Here is a 13,664-nt window from a genome sequence, read left to right as displayed (position 1 = left end):
CTCTCATATATTGGAGAAGGGGAAATTCTTGGCTAGAAGAACTGACTCTAATAGAATTTCTTTTGGAGCTTCTGCCTGTCACTGCTAACTCAACTTTCAACTTTATCACCGTCAAATGAAATTACTACTGCTTGTAAAATAGGGACTTTCTCAGCATAAACCTTATGCTTCAGATCAAGCAGAATGAGTGTTTATTTGAATATAAATCTAATACAATCCTCAGAAAAAGCCAGGTGTGCTTCCTGTCCGAAGTTGTGGAAGTGTGCTTTCAGGTGCTATGCTAAGCACTGATTAGAATATATGAAATGCCACGTATTGAGGTTATTTTAGGTAGACCCCACCTCTCTCCCTAATCCCTAGCCATTTGATGTGTGTGTGTGTGTGTGTGTGTGTGTGTGTGTGTGTGCTTAATGTGTCTCTTGATTTTAATCACAGAAAATAAAATGGGAAATACCTGAAACTCTAGTGTCCCTTTTGCCGGAACACTGACAAAGCATATACCCAAATTTGCTTTCAAAACTTCAGTTTTATACCTCCCTCACAATTGTTGATAATAGCTGTTTAGTTATATGCCCAACATAGAATTCATTAAAAATTGTCAATTTGAAAAATAAAGAAAAAGCATAAAAAAAGCAGAAGCAATTGCATATCCAATATAAACTATACTAACTTTCAATATGCAAGTAAACGTGAAAATGACCAATGCTTCTCTGTTGTTTTGATAGTGAATAAGATGATTTCAACAGTAGTCTTTTCAAAATCTGTTTGTGACATGAGTAATTCGTTTTGTGTCTCAACTTCACAGGAATTTCCCCTTGAACTGGACTTGGGAGTTCAACTGAATAAATTATTTCTGGACTTTTGAATTATTAATCTTGTCTGCATGATATGCAAATTAGGCTTCACTATGTCCAGAAGCACAGTCTTGGGTTAGAAGTTGTATCAGGTTGCTGGCAAAGAGTTTCCGTCAAGGGATCAGGGCCTTCCAACAGAATGGTAAGTTATAATGCAACTCATGTCACCCAGGTGTACAAAGTAATGCCAGACTTCCCTCAGGGGTTTCTTTTTAAATGGCCTATAAGCAGTTAAGGTTTTAAATGATGTTTAAATGAACTGTCTGAACTGTCATTCATAACATGAAGAACAATAAAGGAAACCAAAAGGAAGTCATAATTTTTTCTCCTACATTTATTTTTCACTAAATTGAATGTCTTTTTTTAATTGCCAAATAGGAATTTTATTTAAAGAGGTTTATTACATTTGCTAATGTCTTGGTAACATATTTCAACAAAAAAGAGTAATCAGATTTGCTTAAATGTAACTACTTACAGAAAAAATGTAAAGTTTCTAAATTGTATGACAAAATCAACCACATGTAATATTTCACGTTTAGAAAATAATATGTTAGAGGGAATCTTAAGTTATTCTAAAGATTAAATTTAGCATTTATGTTAAAATTACAATTACGGTTGCAAAAGTTACAATTTTTCAAGAAAGTAATTCACTAAGGAAAAATGACAAATTGCAGAAGCCATTGCTATCTTACCTTCCAGAACTTTTTATAATTGGTGAGTTTTTTTTAATTCATAAACACAATTTGGTACTTTACTTTTTAATACCTTGACTTATAGTATAAATTCTGGAATATACAAAAAACGAAGTTATCAATATTAAGTGATTGTATCTTTTCAGTGTGAATATATATTTTTTCATTCAAGTTGTTTATTAATGAAAATAGCAATTTGTTAAAAAAGACTCATACTGCCATGTAAATGTGCCTTAAAGAAGCAGTTAAGGTTTAAAATGCATAAGTAATCTTTGTTTAATTATAATGATTGTAAAAAAACAATTTAAATGCTAATAAGCTGTCAAATATATTTTTAAATTTAAGCTTTAATAGTGTACATTTTTAAAAGACTGAATACAATTAAGGTGAAAGAAACATTAATCCAAATGAGTACTACTTATCTGCTTATGTGTGTATTGACTATTGCTTGTAATTTAATAATTCTAACAGCTTTAGATATATGTTTGGACATATAATTAAAGATTTCACTTCAATTACCAATAGCTAAAATAAATAAATAATTCACCCAAAACAGTTAAAACCTATTTATCATGATTTCTATTTCCTAAAAATTAAAAACAACCACGAGAAAGTGGAACAGAGAATATTAATTTTTCATGAAGGAATATCCCTTCAACTGAGAATTTTCCTTAAAGGATCAGCTTACTTCATCAATTTGTAGAATTATAATGGCCCCACTAAAACACATTAGACTATAAACATCATCTAATTTGGACTCTAGCACCCAGAAAATTATGGGTCTCAGTGAGACTTAAACTGGCCTGCAAATATAAGACAGCCTGACCTTCATGAACCACCATTTATTAAGAACTTAAGAAAATTACTTTAAGAATGAATTAAAGTACCAAAAAGCATATTATAAAATATCATAAAGAGGATAATCTCATTTCTATAAAAAATAAATTCAAATAAATATTAAACTGTAAACAGGTATCCAGATATGAGGACTAGTTGGTTTACAGACAATTAATTTTCATTCCTTCTTTTTGCCTACCTGTACCTTCTTAGTGTTACAGAATAACATTCATTTTTCAAAGTTATTTTTAAAATAAAACTAAAAATATAAAGCAACTGCTCTGAGAAGCAAGACAAAGGTGACTAGTCATTCAGTTTCCTTATTCCAGTTCTGATGTGCTGTATCCCTGCTACTTCCCTGAATCTCCATTCCCATGGGACAGCTTGAAGCAGAAGAAGCCTTCTCCATGGCGTCAGCACGGCCCCTGACTTGCCCCAGTGCTAGTTATTGGGAATCGGGCACATGTAGTAATGCACGTCTTCATGGCTGTCTTTTTCTGCAATAGCAGTCAAACCTTCCTGCTGCACAGAAGCTACTGACGTCAGCCCATGCATTTTAAGAACTGAGTAGTCAGAAAAATAAGAGAGAGGACTAGAAAAAGAACTAGAAAAAGTGGAAATTCAAAGTGGAACAACTGAGTCTTAAGGAAACTTTCTATTGTCTTACTATACCTTTGAGTGTGTGCACCTGCTTTTTTGAGCACTCCCCAAATAACGAAGTTGCCCAGATCTGAGCTCTGGGAGCTCCAACATTTGAAGCTTGGGCAAATAGTCCACAAAGAGAGAAAGGAGGATAGTGAGAAGACTGCCATGTCATAGAAAGCAGGGAAGAATGTACTTCCAGAAGTCATGGAGCTGAAAGCATCAGGGAATAGAGTTAAAAATAATAGTGGCAAATTGCCACTGACCTATAAAATAAAGCCTATATATATTTTTAAAAGACCATTAATTTTGTTGCTGTATTTCTAGAAATCCTAATAATATCAAATACATGTTGATTTGGGGAAACAAATAGAAAGTCCAGATAAACTGACTCTATTATATACTATATATATATATATATATATATATATATATACCATATACTATATATATATATACTATATACTATATATATACTATATGTATTACATTATATATATACTATATATACTAAATATTACATTAATAATATATATAGTATAATTATACATATATTAATATATATAGTATAATTAATTATATATACTCTATATATTACATTAATAATTATCTGGTATTGGGGCACCTGAGTGGCTCAGTCAGTTAAGCACCAGACTTTGGCTCAGGTCATGATCTCATGGTTCATGTGTCTGAGCCCCAAATTGGACTCTGCTGTCAGCATGGGGCTTGCTTTGGATTCTGTCTCCCTCTCTCTGCCCCTCCCCTTCTCTCTCTCTCTCTCTCTCTCAAAAATAAATCAACATTAAAAAGTTATCTGGTATCTCATCCCTAGGGATAGACCTCTTAATACTTTGGTACATTTCCTAGACTTTCTGATGTTTATTAATGTCAGAGGTAAATTCATAATTTTTAAATTGACCTTAATTTAAAAAATTCATTCTGGAAGATATATATGAAATCTTACCTTCCACAAATGTGTGTCTAAACAAAGCAACCTAACTACCACAATTGCCTGTTTTAAATATTAGTCATTTTACATGTAGTGTCAACTTAAAAAATTGTTTAACATTTGTTTATTTTTCAGAAACAGAGCACAAGCGGGGGAGGGTCAGAGAGAGAGGGAGACACAGAATCTGAAGCAGGCTCCAGGCTCTGAGCTGTCAGCACAGAGCCGGACACAGGGCTCCAACTCAGGAACTGTGAGATCATGACCTGAGCTGATGTCGGATGCTTAACCGACTGAGCCACCCAGGCACCCCACATGTAGTGTCAACTTTTAGAGTGAAATAGAGCAATGGGCTTAATTTGGTGGATTTACTGCTTCTCTGACCTTAGAGGAAATATTTGTAAAAAATGGTTTTTTTTTTTAAACTATCAAATGTTTATCTTCGTTTCCACGCAGCAAGCATTTACATACCATCTCCCTATCTGGCAGTCACTATGCCAGAGGTAGAAGATAAACTCTGAGTGTGATCAAGTTGTGAGAAATTCGAAGAAACTTCGTTTAAATTTTTTTTTTTGACGTTTATTTATTTTTGAGACAGAGAGAGACAGAGCATGAACGGGGGAGGGGCAGAGAGAGAGGGTGACACAGAATGGAAGCAGGCTCCAGGCTCGAGCCATCAGCCCAGAACCCGACGCGGGGCTCGAACTCACGGACCCCGAGATCGTGACCTGAGCCGAAGTCGGACGCTTAACTGACTGAGCCACCCAGATGCCCCGAAGAAACTTCGTTTATAATGAGAACATAGAATGGGGGGGCTGAAGTTAAGATGGGTGGGTCTGACAGCCTCTCTTGGGAAATCCACACTTGAACTGAAGTCTGAAAGGACGTGCAGATAGAAGGCAGCGTTTGTGATGGGGCAAGATCACAGGGGGAAAAGGTCAGTGAGATGGGTTTCAGTGAACTGAGCATTGGGAAGTTCTCTGTGCAATCAAAGAACAGGAAGAAGATGAGTAAGGAAGGGGGTCAGGCGAGGTGAGGCTGAAATGGCCTACAGGAGCCAGGTCATGCGTGTCATTATGGATTTGGAATTTATTTCCTAGACAGGAAAGTCACTTAAGTCTTTTGGCTGAGGAGAATCAGAATTATGGTTGTAGTTTTCAAGATTGTCATGCTTTCAAGCCAAAGGTAGGTTGAAAGGGAGCCAGAGAGGATGCGAGGAGACCCTAGAAGATACAGTACAGGCCAAGATAAAGATCATGGTGACCTGGACTAGAATGGTGATGAAGGAGATGGAGCAATGGTAATGGAGTCAAGAAATATCCAAACACTATAGGCAAGACTTGGTAGCTTACTTGTTATTGGAGACAAGCTACAGACGACTTCAAGGATGTTGCTTAGATATCCTACAGGCTCTCAGCAAGTAGTGGCCACCGTTACTATTATTACTAAGAATTGAAGCACCACATTTTAATTTTTTTAAATCATGTTTTAAAACTGGAATTATATTTTACAAATTGAGTGAAATAACCACAATTCTTTGACAATATGGAAACACAGTAAAATCTATTAAAATAGCAGGACCGGAGTTATAAGAATCCCTGTTTCCTCTCCTAGGTTGTGGTTCAATTGTATTTAACTTAGCAGAATTGGGTGAACAACTGTGATATGCTGGGGACCATGGGAGGGGCTGGAAACAGAAAAATGAACTAGATGCTCCACTTATTTCATTGCACCATTTCTTGGCCTCTTTGCTATTTGTCAAGTCCTCTACGTGTGTTTTCACCTCTGGGCATTTGCACATGCTTCCCCTTATGTCTGGGACATTTTTTACCATTAGAAGACATGCATTTATTTGCATCCTGGTTCTTCCCAAGAGAGTATAAATTGTTTGAGATTAGGAACTTTGTTTGACTCACTGCTGTTATCCCCAGTGCCTAGCACATAGTTCAAAGGCACTTAATAAATATTTGTTAAAATAATGTATTAATGATATATCTGTATATGAATGTGTATGTATGTGCACTCCTTACTAACCTTTCATAGTTCAAGTTTTAAGTGTTTTTTTTTAATTATTATTACTTATGTGCAGTTTTGTCATTAGGCATAAGCTGGTGTTTCAGCCTTCTCTTTTTTCTCTCTTCCTTAGGCATGGAATGAAACTTGCCAAAATTGGCTGGCAGCAGAGATTTCCCTGGAAAAGTACTACCTTTCCATTTTTTATGGGATCGAGTTTGTTGTGGGAGTCCTTGCAAATACAACTGTTGTGTTTGGCTACCTCTTCTGTATGAAGAACTGGAATAGCAGTAACATTTATCTCTTTAACCTCTCTATCTCAGACTTGGCTTTTTTGTGCACCCTCCCCATGCTGATAAGAAGTTATTCTCAAGGAAAGTGGACATATGGGGATGTGCTCTGCATAAGCAACCGATATGTGCTTCATGCCAACCTCTACACGAGCATCCTTTTTCTGACTTTTATCAGCGTTGATCGATACCTGCTCATGAAGCATCCTTTCCGAGAACACTTTCTGCAAAAGAAAGAGTTCGCTGTTTTAATCTCTTTGGGTATTTGGGTTTTAGTAACCCTAGAGCTCCTGCCCATACTTTCTCTTATACATCCAAATATAGCTGTCAATGGCACCAACTGTATTGATTATGCAAGCTCTGGGGACCCCAAATACAACCTCATTTATAGCATGTGTCTAACCTTCTTGGGATTCCTCATTCCTCTTTTGGTGATGTGCTTCTTTTATTTCAAGATTGCTCTGTTCTTAAAGCAGAGGAGCATACAGCTTGCTACTGCATTGCCCCTTGAAAAGCCCCTCACCTTAGTCATCATGGCAGTTGTGATCTTCTCCGTGCTTTTTACTCCCTACCACATCATGCGGAATGTGAGGATTGCTTCACGCCTGGGAAAGTGGAAGCAGTCCCGCTGTGCTCAGGCCACCATCAACTGCTTATACATTGTGACTCGGCCTTTGGCCTTTTTGAACAGCACCGTCAACCCTGTCTTCTACTTCCTTATGGGAGATCACTTCAGGGAGATGTTGATGAGCAAGCTGAGGCACCAATTCAAATCCCTGACATCCTTTAGAAGATGAAGTCATGGACTGATGTTTCCATTCAGGGAAAAGTGAGATGCTTGTGTAACACACTGTTTTGCATGTGCAGATGTAGGCCAATTAGATTTTGATTTAACTCATAGACGTAAATCAGAGAAGCAAAGACTTGACACTCTTTTAAAGACATACTGTGCCCAGAGTCTGTGAAAAGAAGAGGATGGGAAGTATTTATTGGTTTCTTCACCTAAGAATTGAAAGGAACTGGACTGGCATTGTCTAGTGCTTGAGCATATAAATCCAAAACCCTAGGTGTTATAAGACTTTCTCAACCAGTGTAAAAGAAATAGAAGATAGATAAAGCAGCAAGTAGTCTGCATTTAATCATCACCAGATTGTGAAAAAAAATATGTTGGCAACATTCTCTATGTTATTCTTATTCATTTGATTTTATAACTTAATGTGAAAACTGAATAACAGATTAAGCATACACTATTAGAGATTATTGTTAGAAATTGTGGTCTTGAACAAAATTTAAAGTCAACCATAGCAACAAGCAAGAAAGCAATGTAATGAGTTCAAGGATGTCTCTATGTATTTCTTTGTATTGATCATGAGTTGGAGTCAAGTTGTAATTATAAGTCCTATTTTGTTTCATGGTTTTTAGTGCAAAGAATCGAATTAAATGGAGCCTAAAGAGATGGTTCAACAAAAAGAGAGACATGTTTGAGCTTGTCTCTCAGGGAATTTAGGTATAAATGATTTTACCAAAGTACACAAAGACAGAGAAGAAGAAGATTTGCAAAAATCTCAGAGCTATGGAACACAAAGTGTCATCAGAAAACCCAAAGCACAACAAAATAAAACAAAACAAAACAAAGGTAAATACTTTTGGACGACTGTATCTTAAAGACAGTGACTTACATCTGGAATGAGCCTTGTTTTCATGTTCATAGAACATCACATAAGACCACTGAAGGAAGTGTTCTAAACAAAGTGCACTTTATGAAATTGTAAAATGTAAGAAATATTTATGTGCATATTTATATAGATTATCCAGGCATCCCTCTATGCCACAAAACAAATATAGGAAAAACTAAATGGATGCTACATTAGCTTTTTAAAATCAAATAAGTATCACATAACAACTCACTTACATGTAACAAAATGTGTCCATGGCCACATGTCTATGTTCATTTCCTTAAAGTCATTAGCTTTTTTATGCTAAGTAAAATAAGTCAGTCAGACAAAGACAGATATCATATGTTTTCACTCATGTGTGGCATTTGAGAAACTTAACAGTAGACCCTGGGGGAAGAGAAGGGGAAAAAATAGTTTCAAATAGAGATAGAGGTAAACCATGAGAGACTCTTAAATGCAGAGAACAAACTGAGGGTTGATGGGAAGGGGGGCAGAAATGGGTGATGGGCATTGAGAAGGGCACTTGTTGGGATGAGCACTGGGTGTTGTTGTATGTAAGCGATGAATCATAGGAATCTACTCCTGAAGCCAAGAGCACACTGTATACACTGTATGTTAGCTAACTTGACAATAAGTTATATTAAAAAAATGATTAGTTGTAACATGAAGGATAAAGTAGGTATTATGAGTACAAAGACAAGATTCTATTGCCCTCTCTGTCCTATACTCTGGTGATATATTCTGACAGTACAAAAACCCAAAATATTCCCAGTTAGTGCTTACATAATTCAAACAAATGAGATATTATAAAAATGCATTACTCACAAAGGATTTATTTTCTTACTTATTATTAGGCTTTAAGATATTTTTTTCATGCCTTGCATTTGTGGTCAATATTTTTGAAATTTTAGTGTGATTTTATACCTGCCTGATAATAAACTGAAAACATAATCTCCTGAATATCCTCATCAGAAAAGGCCACAAAAGAGCCTTAGGAAAGAAGTGTTTACTTATTTCTGCAAACTTAGAAACATCTAACGTAATTGTAATTTGCTTTTTATGCATGGGTTTTAATTTGCAAAATTGGAAATAAATTTTCCCTACCCTTACCCGAGAGATAGGGACTCTTAATTAGGGCAGTGAAATATTTTATAGAACCACAAACTCTTAGATATATCTTGTAACCAAAATGTTAAGTAATTTCATAGCATAATTCTTAATCCTTTTCTTGCCAAGTCTGTCACCTGGTAGCTTTATCCTCAGCAGACAAGAGACCTGCACTAAAACTATAAGAGCTATTCCCCATTTACTTTTTGTACTAGGTGATTGTAAGAATTATAAACAAAGAATAATGGAAATTATTTCTGGGTTTGTAGTTTTCAAAGGAAATGATGTTGGGCTTTGGCATCTTGTCTTTTGATTGGTTCCTTATTGTTTTTAGAATCCTGTCTAAGCTATTTGGTCCAGCATTTCACTATCTGGGCCCACCAATATTATCATATGTTATCTCCCACTGCCAGTTTCACAAACTATACTCTCCAGCCAAAGATGGTTACCTCACTTCTATATGCAGAAATTTCTTCACTGTGCACAGCTGGATACTCACCCCTGTCCCATCATGCCCAAGTACAAAAAATTTTATGCATTTTTTAAGGCACATGTCATCTGTCACTCCTGAAAACCTTCCTTTAGGTCGTCTCCTCCGCAGATCTGGAAATAAATGAATTATTTTTGCACTTATAACATAGTTGTTTAGATTCAAGTGAACTCTAAGGTCTGTGACTAGAAGAACCACATCTAATTTTTTATTGCCCTTCTAGAACTTAGCAAGGTATATTTTATATGGTTGTTTATTATGAATCAATGTCCTTAAAATTGAATTCAATGCTCGTTTTTAGTGTACATGATTGGACTACTTTCTGTCATCACTGCTTTTATAAGTACTGCTGTCTTATATAAAGAATAGAGTGTATATATACAAACACATGCGCCAGATGCCATTGCCACATCCCTTATATTTTCCTCCATACCTTTGAACATAGTTCTAATTGATGCTTAAAATCTGTGTCTGCTAGTTCACAAGGTGGGTCATATCAACATTTGTGCTCATTGATTGCATTTTATCTTAAGTATGGGCCACAAATTCCTGCTTTTTCATATCTAATAAATTTGGATTATGTTCTGGACATTTTGAATAATATATTGTGGAGTCTCTGGATTCTATTATGTTCCATGGAAAAGTACAAATATTTTGTTTCATGGCTGAACTCAAACTCCAAGCCCTGCAATCTCATTTCACTTATTTTAGCCTTAACTGAGCTGTTTAGAGTCTTTCCAGCACATCCATAGTTCAGAGGTCAGCTAGAGACTTGAATAGAATTTATATACCAGATGTGCAGTTCCCTGTCTGTAACTCTCTCTTCTCCAGGGCTCTTCCCCCTTCACTTTCCAGTTGCTGAGTTTACTCTGGACTCATTCTTTGCTTTCTCATGCCAGATAGACTGTAGGTTCATTTCTATATTTTAGCAAACCAGCCTGGCCTGATTACTTAAAAATGTAACTGTGAATGTCACTCAGTGCCTTTTCCTTCTGCCAGGTATGGATCCCCCTCCTTGCTTTGTTTTGTTCAGTCTGTAGTATCTTTATGTCGTTGGTTGTTTATATATTCCCAGAGTTTAGAGATGCCCCTTGCAGGAAGTGTGGATCAATAGGAATTACTAGGCCATTACTAAAGCAGAAACTTTTTTCCATTAGAATTAATAAGCTTCACAGGATAATATAACTATATATCATAAGTGGTTTAAATTCCCACTCATAGCTTCTAAATATTCTTAAGGGCTTATTTCATATTGACCATCATTTGACTCCAGCCTGTGCATTTATTCATGCTTTCTCTATTTTCCCTTGCACCAGTTTTGGTTTTAAACCTAACCTCTGCAATAATTTTCAACAAAAAGTAATTAAAAAAAACCCAACAAAACCAATAATTTTTCTGAAAGCAAATAGCATCCCCTGCCCATTGTCCTGCCTTTTGCTAGTGTCCATACTTTCCTCATTCTGGGTCCCACTCCATACTTTTTGAATGGTAATTTTGCCCCACTTAGAGATTTTGGTACCAAAAATATTTGAGTAGACCAGTGGTCTTAGCAAAGAACTGTTTCAAACAAATGTAAAATTGTTCCTAAAAGAAATTATTGTCTCAAGTCCAAATAGAATTGAAAAATTCAATTGTCAAAAGACAGTAAGTCTTTTATGCTAATAAACCTACTTCTAGCGTATAGCTCTTGGTCACTATATGGTAATCTATTGTATGGATATAGCTGTATTGCTTTAGTCAACACTTCATTGCTGACATTTAAGTTATTTATAGTTTTTAGTTTTCAACTCAAGCTCATTTTGCAGCCCAGGCTTACCAGTAACAAATCAGGTGCTTTGATCTCTATTTGCTATGGATTCCTGTGAGAGTAATCTATTATTCAACCCTGGGTGGAAAAAAAATGAGATTGTTCATGACTGAGTCATCAAATCCCATCGTAAACCATCAACACAATAATAGTAATAACAAACACAGGTAGCACTTAAAATGTACCAGGCACAGTTGCTCTAGCACTTTATACATTTAATTCATTCAACTGTTGCCAAACCCTATGAAAGTTACAGATGAAGAAACCAAGGCACAGAGAGTTTAATGGTCACATAGCTAGTAAGTGGTAGGGTTGCACTTCAGAAACCATATTTAGATTCTCTCTAAGGATGTTTAAGTTATAATTTATCACATGGTTTAGTCCCAGAGTCATCTTATAACATAGCTCTAAGGAAGACAACTCCAGGATGATGTGAGAATGAGTTCTAGAATAGGCTCTGGAGTCAGACATTTTATTTACACATGCAGAATATTGGACGCATATAAAATCTTGAATTTAACCATACGGTATGGAATTCACAGATAATATTTTCAGATGATACAATAAACTTAAGAATGTGTAACATGTCAGAATAGAAATTTCTGTACATAATGATCAGGTGTATAACATTTATAGGTAGCTGGCTTCTTTAGCAATGCAATGTGAAGTCCTATGACCTAGAACCCTGTGATTATGTTTTAGTGAGATTCTCAGACCGAATCAATAAGTCATATCCATATTTTCTCTAAATTTTAATAATATGGACAATATTTTATTAGAAAATTTACTTTTTGATAACTTTATGTTGAAAGTAATAATGTATTCAAATACCAAATTTTCTCTTATTCTATATAACATATAATTAGATTTATAACCTCTAGCTGTGAATATGTTGATTTGATTTGATCCCTAAAGAGAGTAAATTACAGTTTGTCACGTCACATTATATATGTGCAAATGAATACTTGAAATACATGTTATACTGATGTGTGTATATATGTCACATAAAGAAAAAGAACAAGGAATGCCATGTAAAAAAATTATTGGCTGTGTCTTAGTAACTTATTAGATTCCTCAAGAGTCTCGCCATTTAGGTTGTATTATTATCTCCAATGTACTGTTGGGGAAACATGCTTTGAGAAATTGAGCAAGGCAGGGGTCAGAATCAGCTTCGAAACTTAGATCTGGCTCCAAAGAAACACAAACTCTTCATGACAATCTCTGTTAAGAAGTCCAAGTGATTACCCCAAATTTCAATCCACTAAGGTATTTTGGAAAAGTTGTTTATAACCTATTATGAAACATTATTTTCAATAAGAAAACACTGATAATGGGAAGGGAGATTTAAAATTTTTTCTTCCTAAAAATGTAGTTTTCTTCATTTGAGATTTAACTTCTAAGAATACAAAGAGTTTGAAATTAATTTAATGAGAGCTAATTTCATAGCTTTCCATTCAAAGTGTAGTGTACTAAGTTAAAATATAACAAAGGGCATGTTTTAAAAGTCTCCACCCAAGTTAACTTGTGACAGACTTTAAAGTTATTATCATGGGGGAAAGGATGAGGGCATTCATTCTTAAACTTAATAGTAGTCGCTGAAACAGGGCTGTTTCGCCTTGCATGTATTACATTTTACCCACTTCCTGTGGTTTCCAACGGAACGAAAACTAGGTAGGAAATATTTTGGTGTGTTACAAAATCGATGCATCCTACAAGAGCTATAATGTGTGTATTAGAAACTATTACTTAAATTTTAGCTTCAATTTGTCCACAACTTGGATAAAGACTAGTGCTTGGTGAATCATGGGGCAGGGCAACATGCACTGTGTGCACATATGTGTGTATGAACAGGTCCACAGGGGAAGAATTCATCATCGGTGCAAAACAGGTGCATTCAGCCAATTGTTTTCAGGACAAGGCCTTTGTCATGGGACATGGGTGATTCTGGGTACAACACAATGTGGGTCACTTAGGATTTTTTTTTTTTTGGCTTAAGTCCCACATAGTCATGTTTGAATTCTGGGGAGAAAAGTAGATATAAGTTAATTGAAAAAAAGTTGTTTCATTAGAATCTTTGTAAAACATAGGGGCCCAAGCAGCACAGCTTTGTGAGCCACACACCCTCAACACCCACCCACATTACCCAAAACCTCCATATAATAGAAGGTAAAAATAAAGATTCTCTCACGTGTAAACTTGGAACATCAAACTATTTTGAAACTTGAGTTATAAAATAACATCCATCAGCAATGACGGTGGTTTCCATTAGAACTAATGATGACAGATCTACATGGAAGTACCCATCAGGAG

General features: G+C 35.6%; 1 protein-coding gene across 1 annotated transcript; it reads left to right on the top strand.

Annotated features, from left to right (window-relative positions):
• The first annotated feature begins 238 nt into the window (after nucleotides 1-238).
• SUCNR1 (succinate receptor 1) lies at nucleotides 239-8,280 on the top strand. Its single transcript, XM_019810555.3, has 2 exons — nucleotides 239-996; nucleotides 6,118-8,280. Exons 1-2 carry the CDS (start codon nucleotides 889-891, stop codon nucleotides 7,069-7,071), a joined length of 1,062 nt encoding a protein of 353 aa, XP_019666114.1. The 5' UTR covers nucleotides 239-888; the 3' UTR covers nucleotides 7,072-8,280.
• Nucleotides 8,281-13,664: the final 5,384 nt, after the last annotated feature.

Source organism: Felis catus, chromosome C2 (genome assembly GCF_018350175.1).
Source record: "Felis catus isolate Fca126 chromosome C2, F.catus_Fca126_mat1.0, whole genome shotgun sequence".
Taxonomy (NCBI): domain Eukaryota; kingdom Metazoa; phylum Chordata; class Mammalia; order Carnivora; family Felidae; genus Felis; species Felis catus.
The sequence above is the reverse complement of the archived record's forward strand: the minus strand, read 5'-3'. Positions and strand labels throughout refer to the sequence as shown.

What these genes read in the sequence shown, in the direction of transcription:
- SUCNR1 (XM_019810555.3), top strand. Translation starts at nt 889, where the DNA reads ATGCAAATTAGGCTTCACTATGTCCAGAAGCACAGTCTTGGGTTAGAA. An exon ending in CAGGGCCTTCCAACAGAATG is followed by an intron (nt 997 to 6,117) that starts GTAAGTTATAAT and finishes TCTCTTCCTTAG; the next exon opens with GCATGGAATGAAACTTGCCA.